The 20,627-nt window shown below is 38.1% G+C and overlaps 1 protein-coding gene across 1 annotated transcript; it reads right to left on the reverse strand.

Moving 5' to 3' along the window:
• Positions 1–347: 347 nt before the first annotated feature.
• Positions 348–18,400, reverse strand: ENO4 (enolase 4). The gene is made up of 14 exons (XM_088528841.1): positions 18,245–18,400; positions 16,670–16,798; positions 15,414–15,604; positions 14,189–14,319; positions 12,112–12,302; positions 11,751–11,882; positions 10,297–10,362; positions 9,667–9,729; positions 7,367–7,534; positions 6,134–6,259; positions 3,678–3,873; positions 2,638–2,705; positions 1,968–2,085; positions 348–499 (listed from the first exon to the last, which is right to left on the reverse strand). The coding sequence occupies exons 1-14, from the start codon at positions 18,398–18,400 to the stop codon at positions 348–350; spliced, it is 1,887 nt and encodes a 628-aa protein (XP_088384967.1).
• Positions 18,401–20,627: the final 2,227 nt, after the last annotated feature.

Consider the following 20,627-nt stretch of genomic DNA (forward strand, 5'->3'; position numbering starts at 1 on the left):
TTTTTTCCCCGTTGGTCAATGGCTTGTTCTTTGTATGGAGAGAGATTTCTGCTTTCTCAAAACAAACATTTACTTTTGGAATTAACACAGAGGTGTTTGTTTTTTCAAGCTGTAACTACAGCCTACAATTTTGTGGTATTTTCAAGCGATAACCACTGCCCCATTCGCTTGGTTTCAGCGGGAAGGAAGAGTCCCAGTAAGAGTCTGGGAAAAGAGCAGCCAGTATGTGAACGCTTTCTGAATTCTAACTAACGTGCTTGTAAGTAAATAGATGAATAGTGAATAGATACATTTCTTACTAAACTTACTGTTTGTTAGCAATTTTCCCCCAAGGTAATCTGGACAAGCTAAGCCGAAGTGCTGCTCTGTGCAGGCTGGGCCACGAGGTCCTCTGCCTGCTGGAGCGGCCGCGGGGAGCCCTGCTCCGGGCCAGGGGCTTCTTCACACAGCGGCTCTGGTTCTGCAGCAAAACTGACAAATTCAAAGCTTGCTTCACGCCCTGAAAGGGAACAGAAAGAAAGAAAGATGTTAGGCTTCTTGAAACTGTCAGATTGGCGTTGGGGCCTGTCCATCCTCCCTTTTCTGAACACCCCTCCCCTACCCTGGCACTCCAGCCACCATCCCCACCTGTGCCCAGGCCTCGTTTCGTCTCTCCCCCAGCTCTTAACAACCTCATTATAAGATCAAATTCTTGTGTGGCTCCCACAACCTCTCTTCTCCCTGCAGTTTCTCCCAGATCTGATCCTCTGCTCTTCCCTATCCTCCCCAGCTCCTTGTGGAAGGTGCCAGCCCCAGTGGGGGCAGTGGTTTAGTTTGCAGGGCCCCTCCTGGGTGCCCCGGGGCTGAAAGGCAGCAACAGGGCCACTCTTATGTGAGTTACAGTGTGAAGCATTTGTTGAACTTCAGTTCTTTCATTAAGGCTATACCCATTTAAACAGGTTAGAGTTTAATGTTACTGAGGCAGTTAAAGCTTATAACCATTCATAATCATCTGTCTTATTTTTGGAAATCTTCATCTAAAATTACGTTCTTAGTAAAAAAAAAAAAAAAAAAAAAAAAAAAGGATTTCTGTGTAGGTTTCTACTGGATTCAATTATACACGCACAGGAGAGATGTTTAGTAAAAAATATCTTTGAATAAAAATTTTGCATAAAAATGGAATATGTGTCTGCATGTCCAGTGTAGTTATCCTATGTATCAAACATGGAAAATGGCTAGAAACAAGACAGTAAATGACTTAATTCACCTTATTTTTCTTCCATTTCTTAGTTGTAATTAATTTGTGCAAACTCTCCTTCCCTTCCTTCCACACCCCTGCCCCAGATCCCTCCTTGGTCTCTCTGCTTCCCTTCCCAAAAGGAGGCATTCTTCTCTCTTGATTGATACCTGAGCAAATGAGAATTGGCTCTAATGAACTGGTAAGCATTTAACAGAGTAGAAAATGATGGAAAAAGAACATTCAGATCCTGAAATGCAAAAGGATGCATGGAAGTGGCTGAGGAACTTTGGTTCTTCTTTTCCCAACACATTTCATTTGCAAATGTAATAAAATGTTTGTGAACTAAAGTTTTGTTAGCAATTCATGCTTAGGGAGAAAAAACAACTCCTTCAAGCTCCTAAAATTACATTTTTATCAGTTTTTCAGTGTGTTATATGTCTGTTTGTTTGTTTGCTTCTTTTGCACTAAGGGCTTCAAGACTCTAACCAATTAATTCTGAAAAAAAAAAAAGAAACTTAATGTAGGCTACTTCTCAAGAAGGGTCCTATTTTAACATTCAGTAAACAGATAATCCATTAGGACAACAATATACATTGTGGCAAGTGCTGTCCTAGGTTTTTTTGTCAGCACTTATTTATAGTCTTTTGATTCCGTTTCCCTCCTGCCGTGCAGTTTCAATCACTCGCCCTGCAATCTTTGTTCTTGTATTCATGGCAAGCTGAAAACAAAGTAAGAAAGAAGCTCGTACGTAGCGTGCTGTTCTTGGCCAGTTCTTCTTCTATAGCGAGGAGGCGGTTGTACTTGGTCACCCTTTCTCCACGGCAAAGACCTCCCAACTTGATAAACTTGGCACCCAGTCCAACAGCCTTAAGACAAGAGAGTGGGTATTTGAAAGCTCTACAGTTTGGGAAGTGAAGTCATTCTTAATTATTTAATGTGTTATCCTGCTTCTAGCTTAACAAACTCATTACCTTTCTAAGCTCCTGTAAGGAGAAATAAAGCCTGTTGATGAATCAAGGAGTTGTTGCATGCAAACAAAAATTTTCACTGGCCTACGAAATGATATTTGCAAATTTTATTTTAATGCAAACAGATTAAATATATATCAGCATTCAGAATTTTTGTATCAAATATCACTACTATTCAGGAATATTTTAAGTAATTCACATTTTTATAAACAAAAGCAACAAACAGATCATACACTTTTGAATACACCCCCTGCTCTGGCACATTTCCTGTATCTTCTCTTCAATCCAAAGATTAACTCTCTGTGGGGGGAAAAACTAACTCTCCAGAAAAAGCCCATTTCATCAAAGGTTGTTTCTTTCTCACGCAGAAACAGCCTTTCTCCCCCAAACCAGTCCCTGATAGAAGCAGCATTTTGGCACTTCTGCCCTTGAACAGCTTTCAGTACCTACCAGATCCACGAGGCTATCGTCAGAAGATTCTCCATCAGGACTCCCCAGTATGGTAATATGTCTTTGACCTATATGTAATGGGAATGTATAACCTTCATTAGTAAATGTTTTTGTACATTCAACATAGAAGTTGTTTGAACTTTATTTTTTTCCTATTTGGGCTATACAGGGTTAAATGCAATCAGGACTAAAACCAATACAACGCATCTCATAAAAAAGTGAACCATGTTAGTTTGCTCCACTAGCAGCATTAACAGGATGTTTTTGTTTCTTTCCAGCACGCATAAGGCTGTACCTAATATTCTTAGCTCTGGTCAATCTTTTTGGTAATGTATTCGATGAGCTAGAATGCAGCTCTGTGTATTTTCAAATGTCGTCTTGGTGTAGCAGTGATTTTTTTTGTTGGTAGGAAAACTGGTTCCCCATCATGATTGAACGAAATTTTAAGTTGCTTTTTACTTACTTTGATACAGCGATTCTGGGCTTTTCGAGGAATAGGAAGGGAATTTAGATATGTTAAATTTATTAAACTATTCCTCAGGTATAAAAATGAAGAAATTTGATACAAAGAAAAATCTCGCATATGAGCCTCCACAAGTACTTATTACTGTAGCCACAAAAGCTTAATATTATATAATCAATAACCTTTTTAAACTGTGATTTTAGGCATTTTGGATTTGTTTGAATTTTTATTATTACCTGGTATTGGTCAAAATTCAGATTTCTCATTTATATGACTTGTTTTATTTTGTTTAATTCTGATACCTAAATGTAAGCTGTTTGTTTGACAGTTGCATCAAAGGGTACCCACATTCCAAACATCCACAGTGTATTAGTTTGCTGTAGTTGAAGCCCTGAATTCTACTTTAAAATCCCAAACAGAGATTTGACAGCCCAATCAGGAATTCTAGTTTCTCATGATAGACGCTTTCTGAATTAGAAGTGGAATATTTAAATAAAACTAAGGAGCACTTACACGTAGGGCAACACTATTTATTGACTGCTAATGTATGAAAAACAGCCTTTTATTTCCCCCTTACCGTGCAGAAGTCCAGTAAGTTCCAGGAGATCCGATACCTTTGTTTGATTAAGATATTTCAGGACAGCGCCACTGCATTTTGGCAAGTTCACATCTTGGTCAGTGACAGGTCTGGAAATACCCATGGCTGCATCTTCAGCAAGCAGGTGACACTGGGAACCCAGGGCATCACACACGTTGTCCCACTGCTGTCTGTCCTGCAGAAAGAGTCATGCATGGAATTGGAGTCTTAAAAAACAACCACAATCCTTAATTCGGAAGGTTAAAAATGTCAAAGGTGAAGTTAATTTGGATTTCATCATGAAGGTACCCTTCGTATACATTTGTTTTATTTTAAATGTGACTAGTAATAAAAATCCATCACCAGCATTTTGCTTGCATTTTAAGATTTGCCAGAAAATACAGATTATAGTCTGGAATTAATAAAAGCTAGCTGAACACTGGTATAATTTTAGATATCTCAAATGAAATTAACTGTAGAATTTTGCTATTTTGATTTCATTCCTGAGATTTATTTTTTTTTAGTTTTAATTTAATATAAAATAATTTTTATTGTTGTCTCTTTTGTTAATATTTTACGTCATAATATTTAATTAAATATGAAATAATAAAACAGGAGGCAAACATAAACTCAGTGACACATACCAAAACAGCAAATCAGACCCGTAAGATTGACCCATAAGGAACAGCAATTAACAAAACTCCCTTTACACAGAAGCTCCAATTATTTAGAATCTTCGTTTCTTGATTTTTGGTGCAATATTCACAGGCTTTTGAGGTTTAATGTTAAAAATAAGTAAATAATCCAAAATAAGAAACTGACAATGTAATTTGCTCTGTGTGTGTCCCCAGAATGCCCTATTAAAAGCACATACGTTTGCTCGTTCATTGTTGTGCATCTAGTAAATCTCGATCTACAGATCTCACGCACCTTTGTGTCCGTTCTTGCCCATGTGTGAGGCGCTGCTCCTACCCTGCTTTCAAGCACGTATTTTAGTGAAAATGAAGTGACTGACACCTGGGCAAGGAGGTCAGGTTGCGTACTAGGGTGGGCTGCTGCTTGGCCATGGACTGGTGCGTCGGTAGCAAAGCTCAAGGATCTCATTATCGGTGGCAAAGATGTGGCAGGGGCAGCTCAGGGGGAGGTGAGTGGCAGGGGGAGCTGCTGCCTTTAACAGTCATCTGGTTTAGGATGTCCTCCCGTCTGCTATAATTATGCCTTAATTAATTATTTATTTATTTTTGTATTGCCTATACACTTCTCCGTAAGAATTCATGAGGAAGTCCGTAGCCCTGCCAGGAGAGAGGAATAATGCAGAGTTTTGGAAGGTGGCAGCTGGAAGCAGGGAGGGAAAGCCAGGCTGACCACAGCTGATACTTGAACCATGAGCCTTAAGTTCCCGTTAAGAACAAACTGAGACAGAATTTGCAGTTTATCCTTGTCGGGATCATTGATTCAGGCAGCTTCACAAAGACAGCATCACCTCGCTTTCCCCTTCATTCACATTCTTGGTGTTTTGTTCCAAACATGAAAACAAAAAGCCTTTATTTGTTTTAAAGGCAATAATGAGTCTAATGCACAGTTCCACAGCCAGAAATAGTTTTGGTTAAGGTATGCAACTGTAGAATATAGGGCTAGAGTTGTAGCTTGTGCTACAACTAAGTTTTATTTTTTTTGCAATCCGTTAAATATTATCATGCTTATATATGATTCTGTTTTTAAGTTATGCATTCAGTTTCTTTGATCCATCTATACCCTGATAACATAATTAATAGTATTCTATTTTATTGTTGTAATCCACTGGCCACACTCAGTTAACTCATGATGCTTTGATCATGCGGGTAAATACAAGCTGCCTTCCTGCCACTTCAAAAATTTTGTTGAGCTGTGATCTTAGTTTCAGGTTTATTCTGGCTTCGGGTTTAAATCTCATTCATGCAGAATTGCATTTATTTCTTTTATTTTGAGCAGGTCTAAGACAGGTACAATGACATCCACGGCCATTTAGTTTCTTCTAAAAAAATGTATATAGAACATATATATCTCAATATAATTTTACAATTTAAAATTTATAATTTGATTTTTTTCTTGTTTACATAAGAAGGAAAGTGTGAGTAACATGACAGTGATTTACAACACTAAATTGCACTTTCTTGTATTTCTTCAAAATATTTATACTTAATATCCATGCCAAGATTATTTTCTATCAAGAATTGTCAAATGTGCATGCAAGTTTATTTAGATTTGTTGTCAATTACAGAGATTAAAGTAAATTATACATTTGTATAGTGATGATATTTCTCTGTCCCTGGGCCCTGAAAACAGATGACAACAACACTGCCTGTTTTATTTCCTATAAATACCTTAGAAAAATCAGAAAAGTCCAGTAATATTCCACTTATAGTAGTTATCAATTTGGGATGCCTGCTCTGCAGTAAGTTCTTACATAAACTTACCTCTTTTCTTAAGGGATCCACTAATGCAATAATAGAAGGAAAATTAGCAATCAGTTCCACATACATATCAACCATTTCATCAGGACTTTTGAATGTTCCAGTGATAACTTCGTATTTTCCTTTATGCTAGAAAATAAAGTAAAAATGTAAAAGATGAGAATGGTAGGACTTTAACAACCCCTCTCTAATGTAACTGTGGGTTCCAACTAGCTCAGACCAAACTCTCTGACAGGTACCACTCCCCAAAAAGTGGACCAAAATCTGTATCAGCATTTCTTGGGCAGCACTGCCAGTCTACACAGTTTTATCAAAAAGTTGTTAATTTTATTAAATCATGCATGAAAAAAATCTCACTTTCACTTAAAAGGGTTGCTTTTAGTCCTCATCTTCATTAAAATATACTAATATGTGGAAAGAGCACACCCTCGATGCTCAAAAATAAGAAGACAGAGCCTTTTTTGCCCCTTTCTCCGTTCAAAAAAAAAAACAAGAAAAAAAAAAGAGTTTAAACTAATATCATTATTTCATTATTTTGGGAACCATGAACTGTCATATACACAGGTTATTACAAGGCAGACTGTCAAACTGTGCCTGAATCGGCATTGCTTTAATCACTTTACCAGTTCCATAATAAAAAGTTACAAAATTACTAATAATTCTTTGGTTAAGATTTTGCTCATTCTAGTATATATACATCATACTATTTTGGCAAAAGATCATATATTAATTTTGACATTACAGTAAACCCAAACATACAGAATCTCATGAAACAAATTAAAAATGAATGCAGGCACATAATTAAGTGAATGTTAGAGGCTACATACATCTACTATAGTAAAAATATACAGACAAGGAGGGTATTTTGAAGAAAATAACAGATGCAGTGTAATAAAATGGTGAAGTAAGCGGTGAGGGATGTGGTGGAATTATAAAAGTGTAAAAAGTTTCTTGTTCTTCCATTTTGAAAGCTGTGTGGATAGAATACAATTATTTTATTTACACCCTATGGAAGAATGAAAAAAAAAAAAGGGTATTTGCCACTTAATACATTAATTCAAAATAGTCTTAGGGCATATGTGAAGTGGAGCTGGTTACACACTGCGTGTCCGCACAATAAAAGCTTGCTGTTTTTGACACACATTGATCAGAAATATCATAATAAATAAATAAGCAGAGAACAGAAGTAAGCCTGGCTGGCAGAGACATATCTATTTTGACACTAAAAATACTTACGTAATCTATCAATTCATGAGCAGCACAATTTATTGCTAAGTACATGTCTGTTCCTAGCTCCAGACCTATGTTACTGCAAGCTGCTTGAATCAGGAGCAGAGGTTGTTCTAGGTTATCAAATCCTGTTACAAGGCAGCCTAAGTGTGATATTCTTTTTATGGCTGGTGGCTGCAAATAAAACAGAAACAATCACTTTATTAGTATTTTATATATATCATGACTGTAATCCCTGTCATTTCAGCCTTACTTCAGTCATCAATATTTACAATTTTGATATTGCCTCCTTGGAGCATTCAAAAAACACCACAGTATTTCAAGCCTTCTGGAGGGAAGAAATTCTCTAGAAGGGAAGTGTCACTAGCAGAGCTGTATCCTTTTGGAGAATTGTCTGTCCCCAGAACAGTATTTCTGGGCACCAGTCACAAGCAGATTGACATGGCAGACATGGCAGATGTTTCCAGCCATTTTAAAGGTTTTTAAACACTGAATTTAACTTTAAAATCTGTGGAATATGGATTATAAAAAACAAATGACACTGATGGCAATGGGCAGTAGATAGTCCCGAGTTTGACTGGAGGAGTCAGCTGGAAGGCTGAATTATTGAGCAGAATTAGGGAACTAACTACACTGGATGGGGCCGATCTGGCTATGGAGAATACTGAAATGTTCTTCCACAGAAAAAATTTAAAAGAAAACACAATTGTAGCAATTTGTAAGAAGGGAGGGACAATCTCTTTGACCTGTATTTTTCAAAGTGTTAAACTGCTGCAGTAGACAGTAAGAAATGCTGCAGTCTGCTCGAGTTTAGCGTAAGATAGAGTTTAAGTTTCCATTTTCACGTGATTTCTCCCCATGTGGTGTGCCTTGTTATATTCTATTAGAAGCACTATACAGCTTTATAGAAACATTTATTTTGTCTTGACTGTTATTGCTTAAGTTTCTTCTAGCATTAATGTTCAAACAAGGAAACAAAACACGTGCTCAAACAAACCAACAAAACAAAGGAAAAACTATTGAATCATAATAAAGATAATAAAGATTTATCATAATAAAGATGATTCAATTTGCTTAAAATGTGCTTTAAGAAAAAAAAAAGGTGTTTCATAAGCACAATAAGCATTTCATAAGCATTTATAGACTGCACAATAAATGCCAGAAACAAAATTTATGTAATTACCTCCAGTCCAAAAGGAGTCTCCTTGAAATTTTCACTATTGTAAAGCAAAGCCCTAGAAACTTGAGCTGACAACCCTTCCTTCTAAAGATCTGTTATGCTGAAAAAATAGTGACTGCAACTTTTATTGTTTTATTTTTTCACTGCTACATTGTCATTTTCCCCCCTTTTAAAGAAAAAGCAATAAAGAAAAAAAGAAACTGGTATGAACTAGCATAGCACTTTTACCAGTTTCATATTCAGTTCCAACAATACCTTCTTTGATTTTTTCCTATTGAAATAAACAGGAGGATTTCAGAGAATCTAATGCATGGCTTCTTTGTGCTCATCTGAAGGAATTATTTTAACTTGCTATAAGAATGCAGAAAATACACGATTAATCACAGAAAAATGGTGGCTAGTCAGCTGATGAAGACTGTTACGTTTTCTGAGCAGCAAAACCATAAGAAAATTTCTGCTCCTCTTCTGTGAACCCCACAACAGCAACAATTCTCACCTGATAATCCTGTAGTATTCTGAGAAGCACAATCAGCATGGCATTTCTATCCCCCCCTTTGGAAAATTCATATGTAAACTACAGGTTTGGAAGTGAAAAAGGCAAAGATCATTGAATTATATAAAATAATGTTTTGTGCATGATTGTGAGTGCTGCCCTTTTAACTAAGGGCTCGTATCTGCTGTTGTCTGTCACGTCACACAGGAACTGGGCATTTAATGCCGCGTGATTAAGAGGGGAATTGTGCTTCCCGAGTTCGGACACAGCGCGGAATGACAGGTCTTGCAGGTCATAGTTTTACAGCCTGCATGATCAAAGGCTCATGTTCTCTGCTGGTGCTGCAGGCTTGCAAAATGCTCAACTGGATGACTTATCAGGATTCCTGTATTAAAAAAAATACTGGATTCCAGAATAATTTCTCCTTTCTGCCATTATTCCATGGGAAAGGAAGGCATAGTCAGAAGACTCCAAATTATTATATAAAATGTGGGCATGTGAAATACTAAAAATCTTGCCTTGACCTTTCCAAGATGGTAATGGAAATTAATGTTTCATATCTTAAGAATGTTTTGGTTCCCTGCTGTTTTTAATAACGCACTGAAGACTTAAGAGGAAAATCTCTTTTCTTACCAGAACTTTCCTCCCTGTACCATGCACCCCACTTTTCTTCTTGTCTGCTGGCTGAGGACTGGGCTGTTGGGAATGAAGGGAGAAAGAAACAAGGAACCAGATTTGCAAAAAATCCAATAAAAAGAGCCTTCAACTGAAAGTTGGCAGAATTTTGGTATAATGAGATTGCAAATATCCATCACTCGTTTTTCTTAACGTTGCCACCTTGCCTATTAACAGGATATGGGCTCTCAAGAATGGTAATATGGGATCTCTGCTTGAGGAATGCCAGCTACGTCCCTTTGCAAAAAGCACATACTGGGCTTGGTATGCCACTAGAGGCACAATGCCTTCAAGGCTACACCTTGCCTGCATGTAAGGCTTCGCATGACCTGAAGCATGTTCTATATATTCACTAGGACATCATTTCTTCTTACTGTACTTTTTCTGATATAAATAATAACAGTCTTCTCATGCTTAGAAAAGTGTTCTATTCTATTTTCATTAATTGCACCAAAAGGCAATTAATGAGGTTTTACTCATCTGTTAGAGAAACATCTTCTATACTGTGCGATCAGACTAAACCTGGTAACGTGCTAAGTCTCCCATCTTCAAGCAGCAGAAAGGCTAACCAAGGAACATTTTTCTTACCCCTTTGCATGGAGCCTCCAACAGCTTCACCACTTCTCTCTGAATATCCAGAGCCCTTTCTATACTCTGCAAATTAAACAATAATATTCTTCAAAGATAAATCAATTTTATTCTAGCAGTATAAGTCTGAAGGGAGAGGATGCTTCTTCTAAATGCAGACCCTAGCATAAAGTCTTTTTTTTCTTAACTATAATAAAATTCCTTAACACAACCTCCCACCTACAAAACACAGTCAAATGTCCAATGATAATGGGTTAGTAGAAGCGGAATGCACAAGAACATTTGGTAGGGCTGCTAAATTGGAAAGTGAGGAAAATGATCTGGTTTTCCCCCAAAGGAGCCCTTCCCACATCTGCCAAGTGGGCAATGTCCTGGTGTGCTGAGTATCTGAGAGCAGGAAGACTGTAATCACCATCCACAATTGTGACTCTCTCTAGGGCTTCCCTCTGGGAACTCTCACAAAAATGAACGTATTTAGCTCTACAAAATATTCAGGAAACAGAGAAAAAAGTTACGTTTATTTTCAACATAGGGGAATGGAAGAACACTCCAATTAAGTGATACATTTATTTACCAGAAGACTCTTCCCTTTTCCGCGGACTATGGAAAGTTTCCTGCTAACTTGCTAGCTCACACTGCTTCACCTTTTGCGAGCCCCTGCCAGTGTGGGGGTGCTGAAGGGGGCAGAAGTCAGCCCCATTCAACAAGGTGTCACGAGGGCTTGCCGTTCCTCACGGTGCTTCAAGCTGCACTGCCACCCTCCCACAGGCACTAGGAACATTATTTCTTTGAGAGGTACAGAGCTGGGCACCTTATTATGAGCTCTTGTGACATTTCTCTAAGTTAAAGAGAATCAAGTTCAGCTACTTGTTCAGGTCATCTGCACACCAAGTAGAAATGACAGCTTTAATGCAGGCATCTGTGCGGATACTTTCTTTAATGCAACACATGGTTAGGCAAAAAGGGATTGCTGATCAACTCTGTGTCATCCACCCTTCAAATCATTTTGCTCTGCTTCTGCCTTGACAATTTCATTTTAAAAACAATTTATGATTCTATGCTTTATTGTGGATTTTTGACAGATATGAGAGTTTTCTATGTTCTATGAATCAGATGATAAAACTAATTATAACATATGAATGTAAAATCACATATTAAGCAGAATTAAAGCCTGTTACTGTTGTATTATAGAAATCCTCTCTGCCTTCTTCATTGTCCTTATTTTTTTGCTGTATGCTGATACATGCATTTTTAACTTTAAATCTTAATGTATCTTCATTTAAAATGGCATTTATTTGCCTGTATAACATTCCATGTCTCATAATTCTGCTTTAGTATTTATTACACAAATAAACAGAAAAACAACATTTCTAAGGATAGTGTTGAAAAGATCTTTATACTGATGTGTATAAAATCTACAGAACATGTTTAAAAAAGTCAAAATGAAACCGTACCTCTTTGAGTGATAACTGAACTGGTGGTATGAGCATAATTTCCTTCATTAGTTTCAGTTTTCCAGGTGAAAATTTCCCACAGTTCAAAAGACTAACCATTGGCAGAGGCACAGCCAATTCCTTAGGTGAATCCTGTAACTGAGATTATTATGTAAAAATAAAAACGTTAAAAATCTTAACCACTTCTTGCATGTTTTCATTACAGCACAAGGCTAGTTCAAGCCTGCTTTAGTAAATGGAATCGAGGATATATTTTATTAGGTATATTTAATATCAGTTTGGACCAAGGACTGTACAGAATCTTAGAATAACTGTGATTAACTCAGAAAAACAATCAGAATTATGAAATATTCACATGTACCTGATCACGTTTCAGCAGTGCAATGTATGAGTACAGGGGGATATGGCTAATAGCAGCCCCTGCCTTAGCTGCAGCAAGTGACGTTGCCCCAATGGCTGAGCTGCCACGAAGCACCGATTCCGCGGGCTCTGCAGGTGGGATCGTTCTCTCTGCACCCAACACCGTCTTCCCTACAGGATGGAGAACACTGGCTATGTATTTTCTTGCTTTAAAATACCTGCATTTATATATCACACTTGTAGGAGTAAATACAATACTGCCATTGCTGTATGTACTAAATGTACTACAAAATAATTCATTTTTTTTGCAATTATCTTGCTGATTTTTTCATATACAAAGTTACCTTACAAGTAGGCAAAGTATCTTTTCTCACTCTGATTTTTAGATTTTTAGAGATCTTTCTGCCACTGATACCTGTAATATTTTATTTATCTGTACTTATATGCAGTATTACCATCTCATCCTTCAAGTTCCTTTCATAGTACCTTGGAATAATACATTATAAGCTGACTAGGAGTACATGTACTTGATTTCTTCTTATAATAGTGAGGAAAAAATGTAGCCATATTAAGGTCAAATTTTTAAACAATTTTAAAAGACATCCAAAATATTTCACACACAATGTCACATTAAATTACCCCAAAAACTTATTTCCCTTTCTGATACAGTAGAATAAGTTTTGTTAAAATGTCTCAAACCTGGCAGCTCTCACTTTCATGCTTATTAACTGCAGTTCCTACATAATGTGTAGAAAGCACTTATAAGAAGCTAAAATAAGTGGTATGATTCTCAGAAATCATATACTTCGAGTACTTTTAAAAATATATCTGACCATCTACTTTAATTCCTAGGAGGAACTTCATACAAACTTTCCCTTTGCTGTAGAGGTTTTCAACAATAAAACAGAAACACTGCAGGATACAACTAGAAAATTTAAAGATAAAATACGCCTAATAGGACTTCAGCTGCATATACAGATTATACACCGATTCCCCTTCCATATACAGATTCACACTGCTTACAGAGGACAGTCACATGCACAGTGCATCAGCCACGAGGTACTGAGCAACACTGAGGAGCTGCAGTCTTGCAGGGCACTAGTTTTTAACCTGCCTAAATTACAGCATAGGTGCCACCTCTTAAAGCACCTGCTAATGGAATTCACTAGTTGTTACAGCTCTACTCTAAGGACAAATTAGCCAAATATTGTTTCTAACAATATTATTGACAATGGCACAACCAGATTGGAACAGATTACACCAGGTAACTTATTTATAAGAAGAATAATGACTAAAAGCATACTGCAAGGCCTAATGACACCTGTCTGGATCTGACAGCTATAATTATCTTTCAGGCGAAAGGTAAATCTAATGTACACACATCTAACACATTAAGTGGGAGGTTCTACTGACATTATAGAATAATTGAAACTATGCCGATAATAATTGTTTGTCAGACTTTCCTGCTCTTAAAAGAACAGGTAACAGGAAGATTTTCTTTTCTTTTTGCCAATAATACACACAGGCAGCATGTAACTTTTTTGCTTATTTCTTTTTCACTCTGTACTGGCTTACTCATTTCTTTCCCTTCCTTCTACTCTACTTCACTTTTCATCTTTATTTCTTCCATTTCTCATTATGTTAGTGAGCAACTTGCTATCATTCCTTTCTCTTCCCACTCTTTTAAACTACTAACTTCAAACTGTTTCTATTGTCCTTTTCAGTTCTATGATTTCTTTTTCTTTCCTTATCATTTTCATTTCTATTCTTCATTTGCATCCTCCTCCATTCTTATTCCTCACCCTGCAGAGTAATAACCTCCTGTCTAAGCCAATTGTAAAACAAAAGGCAGAAACTCTGTTCAACCAACGCGTGTGAATGATGAGAAAACATTGTATTTCCCCTCCCAGTTCTGTAGTAGAGACTGCTGTGATCAGAAAGATGAGTTAGGACACACGAATCCAATTTTCTGAAGAAGTGATATCACTTTTAGTGCCCATTGGATACTTCAGAAAGTATATTAGCATCTTTATCAATATTTACATTGAAGAAAATATTATAAAAAAATCAACTAAAACCCTTTTTTCCCCCAGATAGTGCAGTTGTTGGTGGAACACATGAAGGAAGGGGAGGAGCAGCTTCTTCTTCTTCTTCTTCTTTTTCCTTTTGAATTTCTTTTTCTTCTTCGACTTTTTTTATAAAATATTCACTGAGGGAAAAGACATAACGATTAGTGGCTCAAAATATTTTTAGGTGTATGAAAAGCAGATGCAGGATACTGGCTAAAGGACATGCTGGGAGGCGGATTAAGTGCATCTATTGGAGCTTCTGCCACACACGCATTGTGAAGCTGGAGGAATCAATAAATAACTTATTTTAGTCATCTGTAACACTGACAGACAGTTGTACTACAAGCATTATAAGCCTTAACGCATACTTTTAAAGTGAGCTCCATTCAGACACATGGATAAAGGATATTCTAATAACTTTATGGCATACAAAACTTGGCCTATGCTGCTAATAAAACAGGTCAGCTGTGCACTGTTTTACCTAAGAGGCTACAATCTCTGGGGTGGCTGAATTTCAGCCACCAATGGAAACCGTCCACCAGGATGAACACAGATGTAATGCTGCCAGGTAGTTTCTTTAATACTCTAGTATTTGGATATACTTGTGATGCTTTTACCCTACATTTCTCCTTGCCCCCCCAACTATGAATGACAGATATATTTCTTTTTAAGGGAAAACACATCCTTTTTTTTTTTTTCTTTCTTTCTACTGTAGTACTCTCCTAACAAATCTTTACATAAAAAGATAGACAAGTGTTTATTAGAGAAATTATGTTTCCAAGGAAATACACAAAAAGTGCATACAGACAGCCCTTTCATACCACTTGTTTTCTCCAGTGCAATGAACAGAAAGGCCCCCACAGATTTAAACCGGCACTGAATGAATTTCTTCACCTTAATTCTTTATCTCTGCTCATGAACATGTGTCTATATATTTTTTTTCTTAGAGACTTCTACTTCCCATCCCACACTATTCCAATTTCCATGAGCTTTTGTACAAGGTGTCACGATTTTCATATCATTTAATCATAATTTAAAGCACTACAAAATAGGATAGTGCAATGTACCTGAGATGGCCATCACATCCTAAAAATATATGAAGAGCAACATTAGAAACCATATGGACTATTGAACATGTTTTCATTACATATATCCATATGTAGTATATATTTCAAATGCAATAATTTTTTCGCTATTGCTTTGTGCTGCTACAAAATAAAAGGGCAAACCTTACCCAAGTATCTTATCAACTTCACACTGCTCAGTGGGCTTCAAGTCTCTTAGCAATGTGTTCAGAGATTCATTCACCCATTCCACAGCAGTGTTAACAGAATCATTTCTTTCCTTCTCATCAGCCTCAGTTGCTTCAGATAAAGCATTTTCAAGAATTTGAGAATGAGAAGAGATTACAGTGGAACAAACCCTCTGTAAAATAGTGTCAAAAGGCATAAAAACACCCTTCATTTCTAAGCTAGAAAGAATAGAGGAATACATCCCTTAGGTACTTGTAGAAGAAGTATCTCCAAACTCAAAGAGCTAATTTTTATGGCTATTCTGTCATTATAACATCTCTTATTGCAGCTGTTGGCAGTCTTGCACCATGCTTTATTGCCATTCATATTTAGTGCCATCGTTCATGCTTACATTTTGTCTTAATTGTTTAAACATTTATTTCCACATGGATAAACAATATTTTTAAGGCACTTAATGCAGAAGTCATTAACAGAGATCACAGAGCTTGCTACATTCTTAGTACCTAAAGTTAGTATTATGAATACCTTTGAAAGCATATATAATTTCTTAATAGTACATAATTTCTTTAAATTGTTTCCTGTTTAGTATCAAAAATGTAGTGATTCATAGTTTAACTGTAGGAAAGTGAAAACAACTATTCTACAGTATTAGGAGCTACAAACAGAGTAATTTTGGATATTTCAGGTAGAGGGGAAAGGCAGCATTAGTTTTGCACTGCAGGTGCTTATACAGGTATGTTTGACTTAACTATCACACACATCAGCCTATTTGTTCAAAATTGCTAAAAATTCTTTCAGTTATACTATTTCAATACTATATTATATTTTTAAACAGTGCTGTAGCAATAAAATATAACATTTTGAGAATAAAACAAAAAAATGTACTAGAAAAATGAACTTAAAACAGTTGGCTGTGGGATGCAAGAAAACGTACCATGATGTACTGTAAGACAAATTTTAAAAGGCAAAGATACACTGTTGTATATGGTTCACAAAACACAGGAGCATATTATTTAATTCTTGAAGAATGAAGTTCGTATAGTTGCTGTTATTCATCAAACCTTTCACGTTATTTTTTTTTACACTGCAAGGACCATTTGTTCAACTATTAAGTCACGTGGAGTCATAGCCTCTCATTTAAGACAGAAACTAAAACGTTCATTAGGATGACAGTAGGAGTACCTATCCCTAGTAGTATCTTATTGAGATAAACAAGACAGAAAGACTTAGCTCATACCTTCTCATAATTTTTAATTATGCAGTATATTTCCACTTCTAATGTCGGTCGACCAACTCCATCAAGGACTTTCCTTCCAACCAACTTGCATATTACTGGAGCTTTTGAATATTTGGAAAAGCAGTTAGCCTTAAATAAGAGAAAGAGAAGTTCATTAGAAGCCAGTATTTGTATAAACGGGTTTTTATTCCATTACACAAATTAAGTGCACAACTAAGTAAAACCATTTGCAAGCCCCAGTATTCAACATACTTCTTTTACATCTCACTTTCATTTCTATAGTATGCCCTTGAGAATCATTCCATGTGATAGATCCATCTCAAATCAAAGGCTGCTCCAGGTTATCCAAATGTGTTTGATTTGGCAATGTTAGTGATGGGGAACAAAACGTCCTTAACCCTCCCTCCTAGAAAACATGATCTGTCCAAAGTTCAGAGTTATCTTGAAATCAAAAAGAATCACTTTTCAGAATATATTTTTGCCCATGGAAAGTACTTACTGTCAGATATTTAATAATGTTTCAAGTTTTCTTGGTCAAATTAATGTGCAGAGAGGCTCATGTTTCTCAGCTAGGCCTTGATTAGCTGGCAGAATGTTAATGATCTAAATAACTACAGGATGTAATCTGAACACAAGTGAAGCCTGTTAGTTCTTCTCACTGTGGTAACCACTTTTACAGTCCCCACCTTTACACAATGTGCCTGATGTAAAGTTATTTATCAAGATTATCAAACTTTCCTAACCGGAAGTGCTTTTTGGTTGGATAAAACTGAGCTAACAAGCCAGGCATTGATTTAAGTTGTTGTGTGTTTAAGGCAACTGATGGAGCTTACAGACAGTGCTCCACAGGAAATCTGAAATTTTAGGTTAGCAGACTCTGAGCCACATGAGAAAGGTGGAAATCTAGTATTCTGGCAAGCAGGGTTCTCTTTATTTGTTTTTATATTGTGTATTACATGGACCTCAGGAACTGGTATCATCTGACCATTAGAATATGCTTTTGGTTCTGTCACGGCCATTAAAAAATACTGTGGCCAGTTGTGTGATGCTCTATTATTTTCACATAAAAAAACATAGTACAAATTATGTTTTCCAGACTTGTACCCTATTTGTACTGCTGGCAATTCCAGCATCACTAGTAGATGTGTTATTACCACTGCTGCCCACAACACTTTGTCACACTGGTTTGGGGAAAAATTGACCTGTTTCTTGTTCCTTCACGGAAGACCATTTCTGAAGAACAGCAGCAGTTTCCATATTGCCCAGGGCCCTTTTAGTGCCACCAGCGTGTTGGGCTGATTAGGAACACCCATCCAAAGCATTCCAAGGCAAAATAACTGCAAGTTTTGTAAATGCAGGAACGGGCACAGCACAAGCGGCTCTGCCGATGTGTAGGGACCAGCGCCAAAGCGCCCTTGGCCGCAAGCGATAAGCAGCAGCTCAGGCCAGGGCGGACGCTGCCTCCCCTCGCCTCAGCGCGCAGCCCGGCGGCGCTCCCGCCGCCACGCGGCGCCTGCGCACTAGCGGCCCGCGCGCCCGCTGCGGCGCCTGCGCGCAGCCCCTGCCCGGCGCTACCAATTCCCCGTAGAGGTCTGCGGGGCGTAGGGGGAAGAGGGCGTTGAGAGTCTCCTCGAGGCGCCGCGGCACGTCCTGGCTGCTGTAGTACCGCGCTGCCTCCTGGGCCCGCCGCCGCCGGGCCGCGGCCGCCTCCGCCTCCACCTCCACCTCCATGGCGGCACTGGCCTGGCCCGACTGCTAGGAGACGGCGGCGGCTCCGTGCTCTCGCGAGACCTGCCCGCCGCCGTCCCGCCCCGGCAGCGGCCGTTACGCGCCTCGGCGACGACCGTTGCTCTTAGGCAGCGGCCGTTAACGCGCCTCGGCGGCGATCGTTACCGTCCCACGGCCGTTACGCGCCGGCAGCGACTGTTACTGCTGCTTTGTTTGCTCTGAAACAGTAGATCTAGATTTTTTTCGTTGTTGTTTTTGTGTTTCTTTTACACACGCAGCCTCTGCGCTTTCCTCGGAGGCTGGCTACGGTCATTCCAAGCGAGAATGCCCAAAGCAGGTGCTCCTGACTGCCAAAGTCTCTGAGCACCGAAGCTGTTCAAGATGATCGTCTGAAAAAGAGACAGATTGCAGTTTCCAAAGCGTCCAGTGAGGATAAAGCTACAAAACACCCTGGTAGCTCTGCTTCAGCATTTAAAAGGCCTCTGCTTTCAATGAAAAGAAGCGCTTCACAACCCAAATGATTGTTTTTTAGTGTGCAATTTCCTACGAAAACTTTCACTTTGTTACGCCGCTCATTGGTAATTTTGTTGGAAGTAACTGAAAATGGAGATACTTAAAAAGCTGTTAGCTGCACGCTTGCCCAGCTCTCAAATCAATACGAGCAGACCCTGTGCATTGTGCGCTCGCTTCTCCGGGCTGGGCGATAATGAAGAAAAATCCCCACTGAATTGTTTTCTTTTCCTTTCACATCCTTCAGAAATGGTGTGGTGCCTCTCGGGAGAGTTGAACCCGCCTCTTATAGTCGTCCCTGAAGAAGTTTCTAAACTGACACTACCCATTCCTTTAAAAAAAAAAAAAAAAAAAAAAAAAGTGAAAAGAGAAAATCTAGTTAAATTTTCCTGGTGCAAAACGGTTTCCTGAGGTGGACTGTTGCTTCCTGCTGCTTCTATGGGTATTTTTCTCCTCAGAAGGAGGTTTGCAGAGTCAGCATGATGAAAGAAAGTTCATGTTTGGCCTAGAGCATGAAATTTTAATAGTATTCTATAAGAAAAAATAAAGGCCCCCCTCCCCCCCCCCCCCCCCTTTGAAATAGCGGCAGAAAGGGTAGGAATTCCCTTTAAATATTTATCATTTTTGGCTTGTGATCAAGCGAGGGTTATGTGAATTACCGATATGGCCATGTAATTTCCATTAACAATAATAGTAATTGTAAGCATGTAGAAAGAGGATGACTTATCCTGTGATCCTATCTATTATGAAGTAGTTAACTGATTAAGGTTAGGGTTCTGCAAGCCATTTCGTACCATGGGTGAACTCTCCGCAACCCCATTATCTCCATTAGGCTTGTGTAGGTGTAATTAATTGGAATATAGTTAACAGTTGTGTTGAATGAAAAGAATTTAGTTCTATTTCTCTTAGTTTTATTGGCCCTATAGTGCTAACAGGCTAAAGTGTAATTAAAAATGCTCTAATCAGAACATACGCAGCAGGTCCCAAGGAATCACTGAGGAAAAAGCATGTGATATGAATCTGCCCTTTGAGAAAGGAGTGGGTACAAATGGTGTTTTGCAGTAGTTGGTTTTTTTGCTTTTAAACAATGAATTGACTCAGAGTTATGTAAGTTTTGCATGTAAATTTAAAAGGTATAGAAACCCAAATACTGTAGGGCAGGCTATTGGCTCTCACTTATCTAGTAACACTGTGTTTTGATATCTTCCCAGCTGATTAGCCCGTAGACACATCATTTTTATGTTTCTTTCTGAGCCACATTTTTGAGTACATAAATGTTTATCAGCATTTTGCCTTTGCTATAAATCTTGTGTTTGGGAAATACATCATTCTAAGGAGGAGTAACTGGTCACAATTTATGTGCAAATTCTTCCCCCCAAGATTTTATCTTAAGTGAGTGGTCTGTGTGGTGCTAGTCATCAAAATTTGGGGGTACACTAAAAGCTAATGTGATGTGCCATGCTTAATAAGTGTTGCCTAAAGGGGTTGCTTTTTGCCATTCTAAAATACTGCAATAAATTTACCCCTTTAAATCAATGAGGATCATGGTCTTGCTGCCATCTGTGTTGTAGGATTTCACAGATGAGCACTGTGTGCTCATTCTACTGACAGGCTCTGCTTTGCAGTCAAGTCTGAGAATATAAAAACCGCATCAGTTTTCCAGTAAAATCAGGATTGCCTCTCTAGCTTGGTAATGCAGATAATCATATGCAAGAATGTT

This window comes from Tinamus guttatus, unplaced genomic scaffold, assembly GCF_059628265.1.
Source record: "Tinamus guttatus ecotype Peru unplaced genomic scaffold, ASM5962826v1 Tinamus_guttatus_pri_ptg000314l, whole genome shotgun sequence".
NCBI lineage: Eukaryota > Metazoa > Chordata > Aves > Tinamiformes > Tinamidae > Tinamus > Tinamus guttatus.

Excerpts from the sequence above, each read along its gene's own strand:
- ENO4 (XM_088528841.1), bottom strand. The coding sequence starts at position 18,400 with ATGGAGGTGGAGGTGGAGGCGGAGGCGGCCGCGGCCCGGCGGCGGCGG. Across the intron at positions 14,320-15,413 it reads GAAGTTGATAAGATACTTGG|TGAATATTTTATAAAAAAAG; the intron begins GTAAGGTTTGCC and ends CTTTTCCCTCAG. Across the intron at positions 7,535-9,666 it reads GTACAGGGAGGAAAGTTCTG|CCACCAGCCATAAAAAGAAT; the intron begins GTAAGAAAAGAG and ends TTTTATTTGCAG.